Below are 19,835 nucleotides of genomic sequence, written 5' to 3'. Positions count from 1 at the left end.
CTTTGAATATTTAGTTTTATTCTGTGGAGGGTGTTGGGCTACTATTGTCTACATTTATGTGTTTATGGTGACAGACCAATGAGTATAACTTCTCTTTAAAATGATCAAGATACCCACATGTCGCATGTATAGCTCTGTATTTATGTGTCTGTGTGTGTGTGTCTCAGAGAGAGAGAGAGTTGGAGAAAGAGGGGAAAGAGGGATGGAGGGAGAGGGATAGAGAGTTGAAACATAAAATTTATATACAGCCTAAGATGTCCCCAAATTTAATATATATATAACAGGATGGCCTCAAACACACAATCCTCCTAACTCAACATTGGTTATACATAGATGAGGTTAGAATAGGGGAGAGAATTTGGGGTAGATTATGTACGAATAGAGATAAGATTTGTCAGTTAAAATATAACATTCCCAACTGGATTTGAATTTAGGTAAATAGATTTTAGTTCTAGACCCATGCAATATTTCTCATACCCCATCTCGCTAACTATAATATCCAAATTTGAAACCAGACACTTATTTTTAAAGATATTTAGGGAAGAATTAAATGAATTTTCTAGTGTAATTCAAGTTTACCTGAATGTTACATATTTTTACTTGAAAAATCTTGAGATTTTACTCCAGAGTGTATGGTTTGCCTATGAGTTTATTTTTCCATATTTGTATTAATGTTAGTCAATGTTTATGTTCACATGTGTATGCCTGATTGTGGGTATAGAAGGAAGAAGAGTGAGACTAGATGATTTGGAGGCTGAGTAGTAGAAATAAGAAAAGTTGTATACCTTATGTTTCCAAAAATAAATACATAGACATTTTTTCTTGTATTAAATAATGTTATTACATAAGTTTTACTTTTAAAGTGTTGATATAATGACTCAAACTGCCATCCCAGCCATTGGTAGGCTGAGGCAAGAAAATCTTTAGCCAAGGTCAGCTTGGGCTCCATAGCAAGAAGCTATCTTAATGATAAATATTTGAGAAAAATAAAATCCACAGTCACACAGTAGAGATAATCACTGTTTAAGCTTGCAAATTTACACGACTTCTTTACTCTTCATACCCCAAATATAAAATAAATAAAAAAATTTAAACCATATAATGTTGGGAGTATCCACCACAGAAGACCACTCAGACATGGGTTCAAGCCAATAGAAAGTCTTCATCAGCTGGCAGGCAACTACACTTGGTGTTTGGAACCCAAGTGTAGTAACAAACCTTTCGTGGGGTGGGTGGTAAGCCCAAAAAGACATCCTTGGTTAACATACCTCAGATAGCAAGAACAGTTAGCCAAAAACAAAATTACAGAAGCCAAAAACCAAAGTTAGTACTTTCAGAGACTTTCTCAGAAGTATAGACTTGGAATGGTTAGGTCTTTGTTTTTAGTTTGGTAGGTGTTGCTGCCTATGAGCAGGGTTCTAAGGCATGAATGATACTTTAGTCATGGCATCAGTTGTGATAGGGTCTCAGGGCCTAATGGATCTGGGGACTGGTTACAATTAAGGTAGCACCTCTGGAAGACTTAATACAGCCAAGTAATTCACATGGTTTATGTGGATGAGCACGTTAGATCTTTGTTGAGAACTCTATAGGTAGGAATACAGATTATTTTCATGAAACATTACTAGGATCATCAAGCAATCAGTGCTCCAGCTGGGATTCTGATATGGGGAGTAACTGATGCTCTACCATAGATAGATGAGTTATCTATATCAACCTCATCTTATTCAAGACAAGGGGACTATCATGGAAGAGAGGACATAAAGAATGTAATAGCTGCAGAATGGGGGGAGAAGGGACTATTAAACACTGTTTTCTTGACAGTATACGTGCTCAGCACTAACTGGATTCAGTGGACTAGTAACCATAACATTTTTTTAAAAAATAACATAAAGAATTTGGGAAGGAGACAGCTTAATGGATCCTGGGACGAGAAAGAGGGAGGTGGTGGGGGATGATTAAAATAATTTGTACTCATGTATAGAATTGTCAATGAATAAATGGTGATTTCATTTACATTTTATGATTTTTAAGATTTATTTTTATTACTTTAAAAATATTTATTCTTTAAGTTTTCATGAAATCTATTTTGATCATGTATCTCCTCCCTCAACTTCTCCCAGACCCTCTCTATCTCCCTACCCACCTTGCCATGTACACAACATCCCTATATCACTCCTCCCTTCCTTCCTTCCCTTCCTCTTGTTCTCATGTCCAGGAATAGTAGGTCAATGCAAAACAGGCTCCATTTTTTTTAAATATTCTTTTTGCTTTATTTCGTTGGGTTATTTTTTGTCTTATTGCTGTTTGCTTGTTTGTTAATCTTTTGTTAGAGACAATTTTATTTTTAAAAGCTAAGGAAATAAAGTCTGAACTTCAATTATCATATATCAGTATCAATTCATTTGCAAGGATTCACCCTAGGAGGTATTATAAACATCAGTCAGCACATTTACTGAACATCCTGTTGGCTGACACAGTTTCTCAAGTTTGGTTCTTTTATTAACTCTTGCATTTTTGAGGAATAAGTACTGGTCAAGTATTTCTTAGACTGTCTCTCGGGATTCCCTGCTGTTATCTTCTGTATTGAACTAGACTAGAAAGTCTTGCTGAGTCACACTAATGGAAGCCAATTCTGTATATTCCTTAGATTCTTGAGGATGACTTTCCTTTCTGTAGGATGCTCCTCATTGTACGTCAGAGGATTGCCTGGTATCCACCACTGATGTGGGATTCCCCTCTGTATGCTATGAATATGTTTTATTACCACTGGTTATTAAAGAAACTGTTTCTCTCTGTTGTAAAAGGAGCAGGCTGCATTCCTGGCACCCAGCTAGCTTAGCCCCCGAAATAACCTCACAGAAATTGTATTAATTAAAACACTGCCTGGCCCATTAGTTCTAACCTCTTATTGGCTAACTCTTACATATTTGTTTAACCCATCTCCATTAATGTGTATCACCACTTGACTGTGGCTTACCGGCATGAGTCTAACCAGAGTTCCATCTAGGAGAGGAGAGCCATGGCATCTGCCACATTGCCTTTTTCCTCCCAGAATTCTGTTCTGTCTACCACGCCCATCAAAAGCCAAGGCAGGTTTCTTTATTCAACCAATGGAAGCAACACATAGAAAGAAGATCCTCCTACACCATCTCTCAATGGCTTAGTAGAGTAAAGCCAAACATAAAATCCACATAGAGATACAGAAGAAAGTAGGTGAGTCCAGGAGATACCATATAGCTGCTAAAGGAGACAGGTGCTTCAGAACCTTACTGGTAGGCCACAACCTCATGGTGATACATAGATTGATAGAAATGGGTTAAGTTGAAATGTAAGAGCTAGCTAGGAAGACATATAAGCTATTGGTTGAACACTGTTATAATTAATATAGTTTCTGTGTGATTATTTGGGTCATGGCAGCTGGGATACGAACAAGCAGTCTCTGTATAGGATAAACCATTAAACTTGAGTTTCAGATGCTGGAAGAGTGCTTGCTGATGCTTTAATAGTGGTAAGCCTGCTTTCTTGGTACTCTATCAGCTTGACCAAACAGCTCTATTGAGTTGCTGATCTTGGGCCATCATGATTTTCTCAAGCAAGACCTGAGTATGTTGTCTCATTCATTCTGTTGCAACTCTCACAACCCATCTGAAGTTTTCCTGCTGCCTTTGAGATACTGCAGACTCATTGGCTTGTCCAGTTAGGCCTGGGAAGCTGCAGACTCTTCATGGATAGGTGCCAAGTCTCACTGACCTTCATTCATCCAAGAGCTTGCTCCATGCAGCATGCTTGACACTGTGGTTGATTTCTCTGTTGAAGGTCTGGCTTCCTCATAGCTGCTACATGGACCTATTGGAGCAAACCTGAACTTGTCATAGATGGTGTACCATGAGATAATTTTTTTTCTAATTACAGATGGAAGAAGATAAATGTGTCTGCCTCTTTCTCCCTGATCAGACTTTTCAGAAACAGTATCTCTTATAGTCTCCAAAGAAAACCCAATACCTTGATGTCAAGGTCCAGTGAAGTTGGTCATATAACCCTTGTATAGACTTTTTAATCCCTGATTTTCCTGCTCTCCTTTCTCAGTCTTTCCCGAGAATTGCATAGCTAATAAAATGAGAGGGGTTTTTTTTGTCATTTTTTAAAAAATTTTCTCTCCTTCTCTTACTAAGACATCCAGCAGAAGATGGTTGTAATCTGAATATTCACTAGACTCAGGGTCCATTTATAGAGTCAAAAAGATGTTCCTCATATTAAAAACAATTTGCAACATCTCCAAATTATGGTATATAAATCTTTTTAGACTGATAGTTAATTGCTAAAAGGCAGAAGAAAATAAAAATGAAGCAGAATTCTGAGCTACGAAAGAGAAGACCTTGTCAGGTCAGTTTCCTTTCTAAATTTACTTTTATACATGAAATAATCTGCAAACCCTATTTTTGAAAATCAAGAGAAGTCTTTGTGATGGCTGACAAACAGAAGAATTCTGTTTCTGAAGTTCTGCACTCCTTAAGAGTTTTGTTGTTCATTAACTGAATTAACCTGGAAAATATGGAATGGAAAGTTCCTTTCTATAGCTCCCCATTGGACAAAATCCTCATATGTCTATAAACCTTTGGAAATGTTTAAAATCTAAACCCGTGTTCTTCCAGGGAAGTTATCACAAGGATAATTCCTTGTGATACTAGAATACAATTAAATGGCTCAGTGGTTAGAGTACTTCCAGATCTTCCAGAGGATCTGAGTTCAATTCCTGACAGCTCATAACCTCTGTAACTCCAGGCCCAGTGAATCTGATGCTCTCTTCTGACTTCCATGGTCACTGGCATACATGTGGCATGTAGGCATAAATGCAGGCACAACACCATGCACATTAAATAAGCAAGTAAATAAATAAATTTTAAAAGAACACAAGTTCACTACCTGATGCTCTGTTTATCACAGAACAGGACACAGTGTTGGGGGGGGGTGGCTAGAAATATCTTTAATAAAAGATAGACTTTGATTAAAACTGATAAGAATGTTCATAAAACATTTTGGTTCACAGTTCCTGTTTAAAGAAATGAAGATCAGAAAGAAAATTTTCCCTTTGACTGTTTAGTTCTTTGGTGTGACTTCTCTTCACTATCACAGTTTTCAAGTTTAGAACAGAAGTTTAATATTCCTAGAGAAGACCTAAATCCTGATAATTGGGTTGCAGCGCCCTCTGGTGTAGGAAACAATGAAACTTGGATGTGTTGGGCTTGTACAAGAAAAAGATAGACGGCTGATGCCTGGAACCAGAATAATTAAAGGTTTAATGTTTAAACAAACATGATACTGTACATGTAAAAAAAACACATTTATTTGTATCTTACTTATCCTTTTATAATTTAATATACAATCTATCTTATAAAAACTCAATTAATACCAATTTCACTAATATATTTGTAGAAAGCAAGAAATACTAACAGGTCTATTATACACTAACATTTAAAGAGCTTCTTTTACACTTTTACAGTCTTCTGTCTTGCTGTGGAATAAAAGAGTTTTTCCCAGATCATTTGATACAAAAAAAAATATGTTCAAACATGTTTCATAAGTGATTCCATCCACATGACCCAGTCAGTATGGATGGTTCATCATCTTCAGGAACAGCTCTTGTTAGCTGAACTGTGGCTTAAGAAGTGTGCCGTTTACTCATATCATTGTATACCAAAGACTTTTTGTTATAAAGTAACCATCCTCATTGTGGAAAATACAGCAGCCTGAAGAAAATAATTAATAGCCTGATAAAAATCATTAATAATAATATCACTAGGATAAGCTTCAAAATAAACTTCATTAAAAAATAAACTATGTTTCTTCCCTTCTAGTCTAACTCACATTTATATACAGGAGAGTCATGCTAAAGGGCAAAGCTGTAGCTTTTTTATTGAAATAATGGCACAAATATTAAAGTAGCTGTATGCTTCTCCTTTTGACATATTACTTCTCCCTTCCCTTTGTTACTTACTTTAGTAAAGTACTAATACTAGACACTGACCATCGTCCCCCAGTGAAATCCATTTTAGATTTATTTGTTCTGGAAATGTGCTGTGATTCTCATGATTTATCATCTTCGTTAGTTCCCAGAGCTCCCTACTGTTTATTATGTGGATACATTTTGTTCTTTCCACACTTGAAATATGTGGAAAGTGCCAGGGATTTGTCCAAAGGAACTAGGTTAGATCTAAGAAAAGGGACTTTTCAAACATCCATAATCCCTGTGGTATTTCTCAGTCCTGTTTAAGTGAACTTTTAAATGTTTTTCATTTTTAATATTCAGTTTACTGTCAAAAGATAGTTTTTTTAAATAAAACTTAAAAGAAACATTGTTTTTCTTTTTTTTTAATTGATTGTTATTGAGCTTTACATTTTTCTCTGCTCCCCTCCCTGCTTTTCCCCTCCCTTCTTCAACCCTCCCCCAAGGTCTCCATGCTCCCAATTTACTCAGGAGATCTTGTCTTTTACTACTTCCCATGTAGATTAGATCTATGTAAATCTCTGTTAGTGTCCTCATAATCCCAGAGAATTTAGAAACATTGTTTTTCCAAGATCCTTGAGATGATCAGCTGGTTTGAATGTATCAAGGCATTCTGAGAAAATAACATTTCAGAACAACAGTGAGATGGCTACCTTTAATCATTAACTTAAACACCACCTAGAATCCTCTGAACAGAGTTTCAGTGAAGGATTGTGGGAAAGTCAGGCAGGAACTTCAAACAGCTGTTCACATCACATCCACAGGCAAGAGCGCAGAAAAATGAATAAATATGTGCTAACTTGCTTACCTATACTCCTTGTGTTTATTTATCCCTACATAGTTTGTGACTCCTTGCTTAGGGAATGATGCTACCCACAGTGGCCTGACTCTTCCCACACAAACTAATTTAAGACTCCACAGACATGGAGCATTTCCATGTGGACACAGACGATAAAGATACAATGTTTCACAGGCATGGGGGCATGGTGTTGGTGTCATTTCCCAGTATAGATTTCTTGACAGTATTAGACATTACCCAAAGCTATAAGAAACTTTCACTCTTTTAAGAAATCAAGTAAGCAAACAAACAGACAAAAATAAAAATCAGACCAAACCAAAAAAATACACAAAAAGTGTGAACTGTTCAACATTCTTGTAAGAGCTGCTTCCTTACCAGGATTCTGTGACCGATTGGCATAGGACAAGATGGGCATTATTTTGTACCTTTGGGGAAGACTTTACCTGCAAAGTTATGGCAACAACTTCCTTTATAGACAGAGCGCTAACTGGGATAGGGTCTTTAGAACTGCTCCTTGAAACACAGCAATAACTCAACAGTTCTTAAACATTGTTGTTTAATTTACTGTTATGATGACAGTGAATAATAGGATGTGGTTATGACATACACTAAATATCAAGATAACCATTTGAAAATTTATATGCCAAAGCTACTTTAAGAGAACTGGTCTTTGAACAGTTTAAGGAACTGGAATTATGTATGACATATGAGACTGAAATTACCACTTAAAAGTAAATTTATATCCTGGATGTGATGGCACACACCTGCAATTCTGAAAAAAAAATATGCACATTCATAAAACCACCATTTAGGATTTAAAAAAATCAGTAAAATGCTTTCTCTTATAGGATCAGGAATATACAGCATAGTGGAAGCACTTGCTTAGCCAGTATTTCAAAAAGAACAAAAGAAAGGAAGGAAGGAAGGAAGGAAGGAAAAGAAAAAGGGAAGAAAGGAGAGAGGGAGGAAGGGAGGGAGGGAGGGAGGGAGGGAGGGAGGGAGGGAGGGAGAAGAGTTTTTCTCTTCTAAATCCAGTCTAAGTTCTGAATCTTAAATAAAATTTTAAAATCTTGTAAAAATCACTCTTTAGAATTGACTAAGAAATACTTGAATGCCTGGAATGTATTTAGAATGTTAATCTGATTAACCCCATTAGGAAGAGTAGCTCTCTGGGGATCAACAGCTCTGGAGATGATCCTGAAGCAGTCTTTAGTGTCCATATGTCCTGGAATCTGAGGCTTTGACACCTGCCTCTGCAGCTTCTTAAAGAGTCACTTCTTAGATCAATAAGGAGCTGAAATTCATCAGGAAGATGAATGACCACATTACCAAGCCCTGAAGACTGGAGAAGTCCCTCCTAGGGTAGTCTCTTATTATGCAGTCTGATAAATCACCAGTCAAAGACATGCTCCCATAGTTCTACAAGTCCACATGATAAACCAATGTCATGGTGAAATAGCAGTAATGTAGGCTGACAAGCCAGGAAACAGAGAGCATTTTAACAGTATTTAGGTGGGAGTACTTTTTGACTAACAGCTTCCCAGACCAAAAAACTCAAGATTTCTTATTTTGTTTTGTTGAGTTTTCTTAAAAGTTTATAAATATTCCCTTAGGGCTACAACTCTTTCAAAATAGCCATTATACACATTTAAAGAGCACTGGAAACATTAGATGACGGTGGCTCCATGGTTAAGAGCCCTGGCTGCTGTTCTAGATGACCAGGGTTCAATTCCAAGCACCCGCAGGATGACTCACAAAAATCTGTAACTCCAGTCCCAGAGGATACAGCACCCACTTCTGACCTCTAGACATGCATTCAGTACAGGGAGAAACATCCATACACATAAAATAATAATGTTTGAAAGAGAGCTGAGGGTGTGCTCAGGGATTAAGCACCTGCCATGGAAGCCTAAAGGCAGGAATTGGCATCCCCAGGATGCACATAAATACCTGGTAAGCATAGACACATATCAGTACTTCCATCCCCGGAATACCAAGGCAGGGATCCCACAAGCAACCTCACTAGTAAGACAGAGTGTATCTAACAGCTCTTGGTTTGACCAACAGCCTGTCTCACTGAATATGGTGAAATTATTAGGATGGTTCTTAATATCAACTTGAGTACACATACATGAGTGTATACATGAATACATGAGCATAGATACTCATGTACACACATGCAAAGACACAAAATGGAAAAAAAATAAAGAAATGAACGTTAAATAATAGTCACAAGTATCAGCCAACAATGCTCTGCATTCAGTAGTAGTAGCTGATTTCCTACTAGATACCAGTCTTGGAGGCAATCCAGTCACGGTAGGCAGTCACTTTCGTATAGACCCCTGGCTTGTTGATTCTGCCACATTCATGTCCCCAGCTCACTATCCCAACAAGGTACCAAATATCTCGAGAATTGGGGTGAACTAGTGGTCCTCCAGAGTCACCCTAAATAAAGCAAAGAACATCTATTATTTTGCCAGGTTCATCTCAGACAGTTTAGCTATACACAACTGTGTTCTGGATGAAGTGTGAATTACTGATGCATCATCAAGATCATGGAGAGACATGTGATATAAATCCCTATACACCCTTTACCTCAATTAATACTGATCAATTATTCTCTGATTTACTTTTGTGAATACCAGAATTTAAAAGTAGGATCTGAGTAGTTACAAACTAGTTCTGGAGAAATGTTTTAGGGAATTCATTTGAGTATGTTTGAAATTCAAAGTTTTGTATCTGAAAAAAAAACACGGCTCTAGCCATGAAGGAGATAAGAAAATAAGAGTAATTTGGGGATGACCTGACAATATTTAAATAACTCTGAGACTTATTTTTTTCTGATCTGTGGTGACGAGGATGTATTGTGATTTAGGACAACCAAAATTGTGCACAATTCTACCACCTAGTAGCTGTGTGATAATATAAGGTATTTAATGTCCCTCTCCCTCTATTTCCTGAAAATATAAGGTAATTAATGTCCCTCTACCTCTATCTCCTTATCTATGAAATGAGAATAACAATTCTTACATTATACAGTTACGGTGAAAATTAAATTAATATTTGTGAAGGACTTAGGACAGAACTCAACCCGGAGAAAATCTATCACCATTGTTTATTGTACACTTATAAACTTGTGCTGCGTATAGGAAGCCATCACTTTAGATGGTCACCAACAGGGCTATCAAAGCACTACTAAATGAAGAACGGAATGATCTCCATAATGATGCTCTTCAGAACATGATAGCAGTTGTTTATACATTATGTTGTCCTTGTGAATAATTTCCAGTCTTACCTGGCAAGCGTCGATATTGCCTTCCATGTAACCAGCACAGAGCATTGTGTCCTCTATCCTGCCATTGTAAGCTTCTTCAGCATTGCAAGTGTTTGTGTCAATAATTTTAACAGATGCTTTCTGAAGTAGCAATGGGGATTCGCCTAAAGGAAGCCAGCATGGTCAACATGGTCAGCAAACAGGTGCCAAAGACCTGACCAGCCTGGACACTTGCCTTTTGTTAGGATAAACACATACGTGTGCACGCGCACACACACTCACACTTTTCTCTCTCAAACTAACAAAAAATATTCAAAATATTCACTAGAAACACCTTTCAACTGTTGTCAATTTTTCCTTCTTACATCATTGATCCAGAAATGTTTCTATAGGACAGAGAGTTTCTTCTCCTAAAGTGGTCGCCTTTGAATGTTTCAAACCAAAGCGGCCTGTAAGACCCTGTGTAATATTCTCTGAGAGACGGCCTGAAGAGATTGTGCATCCAGAGATAAAAGGTTGCCTAACACGCTGTGCTTAGATTGTTACATGCTCACATTGCCCCTATACCTTAGGCTGTGTGCTGCCATTGCACTCACCGTTGTGCGAAAGTGCTCCCCAGCCTGTAACAACGACCCCTACCCCCGGTGGGAAAATCTGCGTGGCTTCCGGAAGGCAAACCCGATGTACATCGTTCTTGAATACGACATTCTCAGTGAGCACGATAACTGCAATATCATCATGATGCTCCCCCTTAACATAGTTTTCATGGATAATAACTTCTTGAACATGATGCTGCATGTAGGGAGGAGTCACTTTAGTGCCAAAGCTAACGGTTAAGTTTTCTGAATTTTTTGTTCTAAGGAAAAAAAGGACACATATTTTGTATTTATTTTTAAGTCACATAAATATTATATTTTATAGTACATAGTAGAAATTTTATATCTTCAATTTGTTTTTATGGCATTAATATTTCCTTGCATGATAGCCCATTGCGATGATGCAGGCTCATTTTTTTCATTTTTTCTGATTTGTTTTGATGTGTATGAATATTTTGCTTATATGTATGTCTGTGTACCACAAACATACCTGGAAACCTTGGAGATGAGAAGAGGTTATTGGATCCCCTGCAACTGTAGCTATGGGCAATTGGGAGTGACCGTGGGAGTGCAACTCAGGTCCTCAGCAAGTGTTCTTAACTGCTGATCCACCTCTCAAGCCCCATATAATCTGATTTTTTTTTAATTCATTATTAAAACTTCTTACTTGAATCTCTCCACAGCACACTAGATATGGGGATATAGTCCTAGCCTTAAAGAAGCTTAAATTAAATGCAAGTTGTACATACACACAAGTAATTATAAATGCTTAATATTTATGCCCATAATAAATGAGATCAATAAATCAGGGAATATAAATCTGCATGATTAAGAGGAAGGAAATTTCTAGTATTAGAGAAAATAGCATTTTAGACTCATTCATATTTGCCTAAATGACGAAAAGACTTGAGTAGCTATGTGATGTGTAGAGGGAGAAAAGAGATACAATGTGATATTTTAGCAACTGAAAGTGGTTTGGGATCTGAAGTATAAAGTGATGAGAAATAAGTCTCGTGAAAGAAAATAAAGTTGAATGGCATAAAAATCCATAAAAATATGATGACTCTTCCTATTTTTACTGGTAAAAGTAGGTAAAAAATGAGTTATGCTTACCTGCAATCTGTTTTTCAAACCTGGACACCAGTGAGGATCAAAGACAATTTGCCTAAGATAAGGACTGTCAGAATTTTTGGGTTTCCCCAACATTAGAGAACACCATGAGCTTACTTTTGAAGGCAATGAGCTGCTGTCAGCAGGAATCTTGCACCAATAAGTGATGCCCCACAGTAGTGTCTGCCATTCACTCTGAGACTCGCTTGCCATGGCCATTCTCCTTTCTGAGCAGTGGAACCTCCCTTGATCCTGTCGTAGGTTGCTGACATTCTCGGTCGTCTCCCACAGCCTTCAGAAGAAATTGGTTTGGTTTCATTGAAGACAGGAAGACATTAATTTGATGACAATGCAGAAGGTGAGCTGGGTTTTCAGCTCTTCTGGTTTGCTTATATGTGACACTGTCACCATCCAGCACAGGATAGGAATAGAATCCTCCATACAGGAATCACCAGCAGCCCGGGAGTCTCACATAGTGGCACTAATCCTTGGAGAATACGTAAGTTATGGAAGGCAAGGTCATGGTTAATTTGGGGGCTCTACTGCTGCCTAGATGAATTTACATTTACAAGCTGGGTGATTCCAGGAAATCTTTGTGCTTCAATACCATCATCTCGAAGATAAAATTGCAATCATACCCTATTCTAGTAGTGTTCTTAAGATTTAGTAAGTTATTATTACATGCAAGATACTGTTGTGGCCTGTTGTAATTGTTGATTTGTGGGTTTGATTACCTCATATTTAACCAGAAAGGCTTTGAACTTACGGTTGTTGATAATCTTTTCAGCGTCAACCTTATTGATTTCTGAAACAGAGCAAAAAGTCCGCAGTAAATTTAAATTGGGCAATGGAGATAGCATGTTCTACAGACCAGAGGGATCTAGCAGTAATTCAGCATCCAGAACAAAGTATCATAGATATGAAAGAATTAGCTTATTGAAATTTTTTGTTACATTTGAATGCATTATATTTAAGTACCATCTTCATAATTTCATTTGGGAAATTATATTTTTATTAACTGGAGCTATAGTCTGTATCATCCAATGCCAAAAATTGGGACTATCTTCTCTTGCAAAAAGAGTATGTTCCATAAGTGAGTCTGATTCATGTCAGTATATAAATACAACTTCTAAAATTAAACAAGTATTTGAATTATAAATCTAATGTTAATTTTCATACATCAAGAAAATAAAACACCATCACTCAAAATGTTTGCTAAGTGTATTAGTATCTACTGTAGAACAAAAAGCCAACCCTCCTTGTTCTAAGCAACTACAAATTGTAGCATTACCAGGAAATGAATGAAAGAATGAAAATCGCTCTAATTTAAGATGGCATGCCTTTAAAATGACACTAAAGATCAACTTTGTAGTTGGTGTTTACGGTATATCCTAGGCACAAGATGATACAGTGACACTGCTCTAATCCAATAGATCAGCATACCCATGAGCTTCAGAGACCCTGGATCTGTAGTCAAGGATCCTGATTGGTTCTCCAGCATCTGACGTAATATGCTTTCGATTCTCCTTCTTGTGTTTTCCTTGTTTGACCTGGGATCCTTGAACACCAGCCATATGTTTGCTGTCACGCTGTTGCTGTCAGGACTGGAAAGAATTTAAAGCTTTCATACAGTGTTAAAACCAACACCTCCTCCTCTAATCTTTCCAATCTTGATTTTTGCCCCCTCTTTATGGGTTGGTGCAGTCACATCACTTCAGGTGAAGTTTTCAGCCTGCCACATACCGACATTTGTGTCCACTCAATAGATACAGCTATGCTATGCATTCTGATGACTTGCAATTTTATATATCTTTCAGAAACATGACTAGCCTAAGTTACCAAGGAAAGATGATCACAGAAGAACTGAGACTTATTTATGTACTTATCAATCATTTATCGAGCGATTGCTATAAATGCGCAACTCTGCTGAATTCCATTGAGTGATGACTAAGGAACAGTTCCTACACTCAAGGAATTTTTCTGACTTTTATGATAGAAAAGGCATATGTGGAGAGGCCTGTAAGAACTGATGCAGAAACAGTAAGGTTTATCTTAGCCATGGATACCTAGAGGTATCCATGTGATTTTTACTTAAAGGATTAAAGGAACATTCATGGAAGAATTGATGTAAAACTGGACATTAAAGTATTTTTATTTCTATTTCGTCATCAAACTGAACTTTTCATCAAGCAGATATGAGGAGAGCTATATCACAGACTAACCACGAAAAATGATATTAACTAGTATGTATTGATTAGTGCAATGTCACAGATACTTGTTGTTACATTTATTGTTGCATATTTTGTCATCTCTATTACTTTACATTAAAGCTATTATTATGAAGACAATAAAGTTATTACTATTGATATTTCATTAGACAGAGAGGTTAACATGGTAATGTGACTCTCTTAAGGCTCTGGGACTCAATTATAAAATTATAAAATCTGGGCACAGGTTGTCCAGTGCCTGTTCCAGTGCTCCCCTTGCTACTCTTGGCTATTCTAAGCCGACATGTAGGGAACACTGCATTTTTTAATGGTGTGTGCAAGCCTTTTGTGACATCAAAGCCTGATATAGTGTGATTTCTTCTACCTCACATAAGAAGAGCCCTAAGAACACTTCAAGCAATGTTTGACTGGTTTTCAGGTAGAAAGACTTAAAAATGAAAAATTATAAAATCTATATTTATGATACTCATTAATAAAACCAACAATTTTGGATCAAACATTTGACTTAGAGGCCATCTAATGGTTTGTTGATACAAATACTTAGGAAATGAGAAGGATAAGCCTAATGTAATTTAAACATCAATATATTCCCTTAAACCTAATAACCTCAACCATATAAGCTCAATGTTTGCATTGGTTTTATATTTAACAATTATGCCAATAGGTATGTTGATACTTATCATTGTTGGCAATAACTGTGACATATCAGAAGATTTTAGATTCTTTTTATCTGGAGCTCTTGAAGTATAATATTATGTTGGCTTTATCTCTTTTCTGATGATTAATGATAGTTACTTACCTCAATGTGATTATCTGAGAGTTGATATATTGTCTGTAAATGTTAGAATTTTGAAAGGCATCAACCATCTGTTCAGAAAAACATAGAGTTAAACATCAAATTTCAATACTATGTTTATACTTCAAACATTTATCAAATACAAGAAAATCTAGCTTACTTTAGTCTCGAGGATTTTACTGAGGTAGTTACTTTCTGGTGATGTCTCCCTCTCATAATTTCTGTCATATGGAATATTCAGCACTTTAAAGCTACCTCGATAGTAGTAGATCTTGTTTTCTGTGAGATAAAAATGATCCAAGAAGCATTTAAATTAAAAGTACTTCAAATCAAGACACAGATTGAATAGCAGGATGCATTGTGTTCATTAGATACTGAGAGCCCTTTGTGAATATTTCTGGCACAACTAAGTAGTTAAAATATTTATTGTAGAAAGTGTTTTTTTTAAACAGTAATAAAAAGCAGATAGATAGATGGATGATAGAGAAAATATAAAGAAGAATAAATTTTTTATTATTTGTGTCTGCATGCTCACATGAATGATTTGTGTGTGTGTGATGTACGTGTGTGCATGTTTCTGTCTGCGAGTTGGGACACATAAGTGCCCCTGCATGTGTGGGAAAGTCAGAGGACAACCTCAGATATCAGTCCTTACTTCTATGTTGTTTGAGACAGGGTCTTTCTTGCTTGCTACTGTGTATGCCTAGCTCCCCTACCTGTAAGGTTCCAAGGATTCTTTTGTATCCACCTCCCATCTTTCCACATGAGTACTATAATTACAGATGTGTACTACTGGATCTGGCTTTCTTCAGGTTCTGGAGTCTGAACCCCAGTACTCATAATGGGAGGCAAGTTTCTTACCCACTGGGAAATCCCCCCAGCCCTGGGAGAGCATCTTAATAGAAACAAAAAGAAATATATACAATAATTGCTTCTGTTTAGAGTCATCAGCTGTCAGATTATAGATTTTTAACATTACCATTCATTAAGTATTACTACCAGATGGTATTACAGAAAAATGTTAAGAAGCACATTAATTTTTCAAAATAAATATAGTTTTACTGTAATTATATAATTTGCATAATGTTATAAATCTATTAAGAAGAGCCAACAATAAAAACTCAATCATCTGAATTGAAGGCCTATAACCAATAGGTCATATTCCCTTCATCAATTTTCATAGATACCAATCTAATGGATATACATCCTATCTTATATATTATATAGATAAAGTCAAAAAGACATTTGCTATTTTAAAAAAGACAATCCCCAGTAAGAATGGTAAAGAGCAACAAAATATCTGACAGCAAATGCTGGTGAAGCTGTAAAGGAAAATGAATCCCCATTTCCATGTTGATGGGGATGCAAATTGGCCCAGCAGCTCTGGAAATCAGTAAGGAAAAGTCTCAAAAAAAATAAAAAACAAATCTACCACATGGCCTAAGCTTAACTCTTTGGTATATGCCCAAAGGACTCGGCATCCTACTCCACAGGAACTTGCTCAGCAGTGTCCACAGCTGTATTCACAATAGCTAGGAAATGGAAAAAACCTAACTGACCTCCCCCAGAAGAAAGGATAATGAAAACATGGTGTATATGCACAGTGGCATACTATTCAGCTATCAGTTAAAAAAAAATGAGATTGTGAAATGTTCAGATAAAGGGATAGAGCTAGGAAATATATTGAGTGAAGGAGCCCAGACAGATCTAGGAGAACAAAGGTCACATGTTCTCTCTCATCTGCAGTACCTGGCTCCAAATCATAAGATACAACACAGTATACAAAACAGGCAATTACAGATATCAAACAAGCATAGCTATGATGCCCCTATCAAAGAAGTATCTCTTTACAAAAAAAAATGGAAACCATCACAGAAAACTACAGTTGAGTACAATGAAGAGATCAGCGGACCATGGAAAGATCAGACTGAATGTATACACCTATATCAGAGTTTCTGCATCTGTGGCTAAGAGAATATCATGAAATAGGGTATGAAAAGGTTGTAAGGCCCAGAATATCAGAGAGTTTGCTATGAAACAGTCTTAGGAATGACCGCATATATTATCTTCACTGGTCTACATCCAATGGAGTCCTAGAACTGTAAGAAGAAGCAGACATTTGCTTCTATCACTAACCCAGAAGCTGTCTCCAGTTGATAACTACTTGTGAATGAAAATTTAGTTTTCTCCAAGGGAATATCACTGGGGAAACAGCACTCTTAAGGGCAGGCCCATGCCCAGGGGTAGATGGCAAACACAAAATGAACTCAATAGCATCTTTGGACCCTCCTTGTCTCACAGTGTTAAGTCAAGGTTTTGTCTTTTTAATCTTACAGAGCCTTTATATAGATATTGTGACTCCTGCTTCTGTGTGTGAGCATGTGTGTCTCTGCATCTATCTATATCATTTTGCTTTCTTTTTGGCTCTTTTTCTTGTTTATTTTATTTATTTATTCATTGCATTTTACTAGTATTTATTAGATGTCTATTTGTTTTAATATAAACAGAATATATTGTATGAAAAATTTATTTGCAATAAAAGGAAAGAAAAATGGCTGCATGAACAAGACTGGAACAATGGCAGTATCCATGGATATATTGATCGAGGGGAAAGTTTATGGATCTCCATCTCTTGGCAGCAAAAATAATGACAGTTGAAGAGGGAGAATTAGCCTTTCCAAGGTTAAATCCTTTTGTTGTTTATTCACTACACAAAGGTCAATCCTGAAACCATATACATACCACCAACAAAAATAGACTCAGCAGGTTGTGTTTATATATTTATGTACACACACACATACACATACATGTGTATAACAATAATAATCAAAGAAAAGAGGCTATCAAAGTAGGGTACATGGGAAGGGCTAGAGAAAAGCTGACTAGGAGAGGTTGAAAGGTGGAAAGGGAAGGGGTAAAGTTATATAATTCTATTTTAATAAAAAATGTATAATATTTTAATCTATTTAGAAGAATTTCTATATTACCTTTTTAAATAAACAAGTAGCTGAAATGTCAATATCTCTTGAGTTTTCTTCTTCACATGCCATAATACTTTAATTACAAAGGAACATAAATATACCACATATAGAATAATTTTTTGCTTGTTTATCAGTCATCTACTCATCAGTGTCTATTTTTTTATTCATTCTTGTGCCTATGTGTATATGAAGTATTTCTGTAGTACAACATTTGAAAATGCTAGAGATGCTTTCTTGTAGGATCCAAGGTCCCCTGGTGTGAGAAGTTCTTCTATATATGTGTTGCTTTTATTGATAAATGAATAAAGAAGCTGCCTTGGCCTGTGATAAGGCAGAGTAGAGCTAAGTGGGGAAAACTAAACTGAATGCTGGGAGAAAGAAGGCAGAGTCTCAGAGATTCCATGGAGCTGCCAGAGGAGAAAGATTCAAACTGCCAGCCGGAACCTTGCTAGTAGGTCACAAGCCTCATGGTAAAATATAAAATAATGAAAATAAATTGATTCTAGATGTAAGAGCTAGCTAGAAATATGCTTAAGCTATTGGCCAAACATTATTGCAAATAATATAGTTTCTGTGTGATTATTTTGTGTTCTGGGCAGTTAAAGAACAAACAAACAGCTGCTAACTACAAATTGGCACCAACATGGGGCTCGAACCCCCAACCCTGAGATTAAGAGTCTCAATTTGTAGCTTCTACCAATAGTTTAAGCATATTGCTATCTAGCTCTTACATCTAGAATTAACCCATTTCTATTATTCTATATTTTACCAAGAAACTGAGGCCTACTGGCAAGGTTCTGGCTGGTGGCTTGGCAGTTTCCTGGCTTCTCTGTGACTCCGCCTTCTTTTTCCCAGCATTCAGTTTAGTTTTCCCTGCCTAGCTCTACTCTGCCCTATCACAGGCCAAGGCAGCTTCTTTATTCACTAAACAATAAAAGCTGTACATATACAGAAGTTCCTTCTACACCAGTCCCCATTGCTGCTATAGATGGAGATTATTCATGGGTGGCAATTACTTCTTTGTATCTTACAGAAATTGAAATAAAATCACAGCAAAAAGAAATTAATACAAATGTATACCAACCTACTGCCAGAAAGTGAACTAAGAGTCCAATCGTTATCCCAAGGACTGCCAGCACGCCAAGCACACCAAGGATGATTACCCACCGTGGGAAAGATTTGTGGGAATCTATGACTGGTCTGCAAATGAAGGACATGAAAAATATGTCAGAAAACACTCAAATGTTTCAGATCTGTATTACTTTTCTCTTGCCACCTATAAACCCCCATGATCAGGTGCAGAAGTATTAAAAGACATAGGAGAAAAGGGGGAAAGAGATCAGCAAGATGACTCAGTGCTGCTGAGTCCCATGGCTTGAGTTTGACTTCAGAAACCTGTATGGTGGAAGGAAAGAATTCAACTTTGCATTTTGTTTTCTAATCTTCTCTTGGAGGAGGCCACTCACTTATGTATCATGAAATGCATATATAAGACTGCACATACACACATGCACATACACACATACTAAATAAGTAAAATATAATAAAAAAAATTAAAGAGAACATATAGTACTTAGGAAAAAAATACTAGGAGGACGTATGTATAACCATAGTTGAAAGAGGAGAAAAGTGACAGATAAGGCCATCCATAATAGAAATTATCAAAACCCATCAGTATGGAACAATGGGAGCCTGAGTGATGGTATCAAGAGGGGAAAGAAAATGAAGAATTTGAGAAAGATTACATATTAAAATATTTGCACAACTTGGAAACTTATTAATAATGGGGGGATATGTTTTAAATGGGAGTAGAAATTACTGTGGGGCGATGGTCTTATACCCTGTAAAGATTGATCACTTGTATAGGTTTAATAAAATGCTGATTGGCCAGTAGACAGGGAGGGAGTATAGGTAGGGTGACCAGAACCCAAGAATTCTGGGAAAAGGAAAAGTCAGTCTGCAGTTGTCACCTAGACATAGTGGCTAACACAGACAACAATTATGGGTTAATATGAAAGATATGAAAGTTAATAAGACAGCCTGA

The 19,835-nt window shown here is 36.7% G+C and overlaps 1 protein-coding gene across 1 annotated transcript; it reads right to left on the bottom strand.

Moving 5' to 3' along the window:
• Positions 1-9,089: 9,089 nt before the first annotated feature.
• LOC121460676 (transmembrane protease serine 11B-like protein) lies at positions 9,090-19,008 on the bottom strand. The gene is made up of 9 exons (XM_041671123.1): positions 18,876-19,008; positions 14,971-15,089; positions 14,814-14,881; positions 13,230-13,390; positions 12,553-12,591; positions 11,904-12,078; positions 10,677-10,936; positions 10,102-10,244; positions 9,090-9,251 (listed from the first exon to the last, which is right to left on the bottom strand). Exons 1-9 carry the CDS (start codon positions 19,006-19,008, stop codon positions 9,090-9,092), a joined length of 1,260 nt encoding a protein of 419 aa, XP_041527057.1.
• Between the last annotated feature and the right edge of the window lie 827 nt (positions 19,009-19,835).

Source organism: Microtus oregoni, unplaced genomic scaffold, assembly GCF_018167655.1.
Source record: "Microtus oregoni isolate MIOR12 unplaced genomic scaffold, Mior012 000021F_ref0000039, whole genome shotgun sequence".
In the NCBI taxonomy this organism is placed as follows: Eukaryota; Metazoa; Chordata; class Mammalia; order Rodentia; family Cricetidae; genus Microtus; species Microtus oregoni.
The sequence above is the reverse complement of the archived record's forward strand: the minus strand, read 5'-3'. Positions and strand labels throughout refer to the sequence as shown.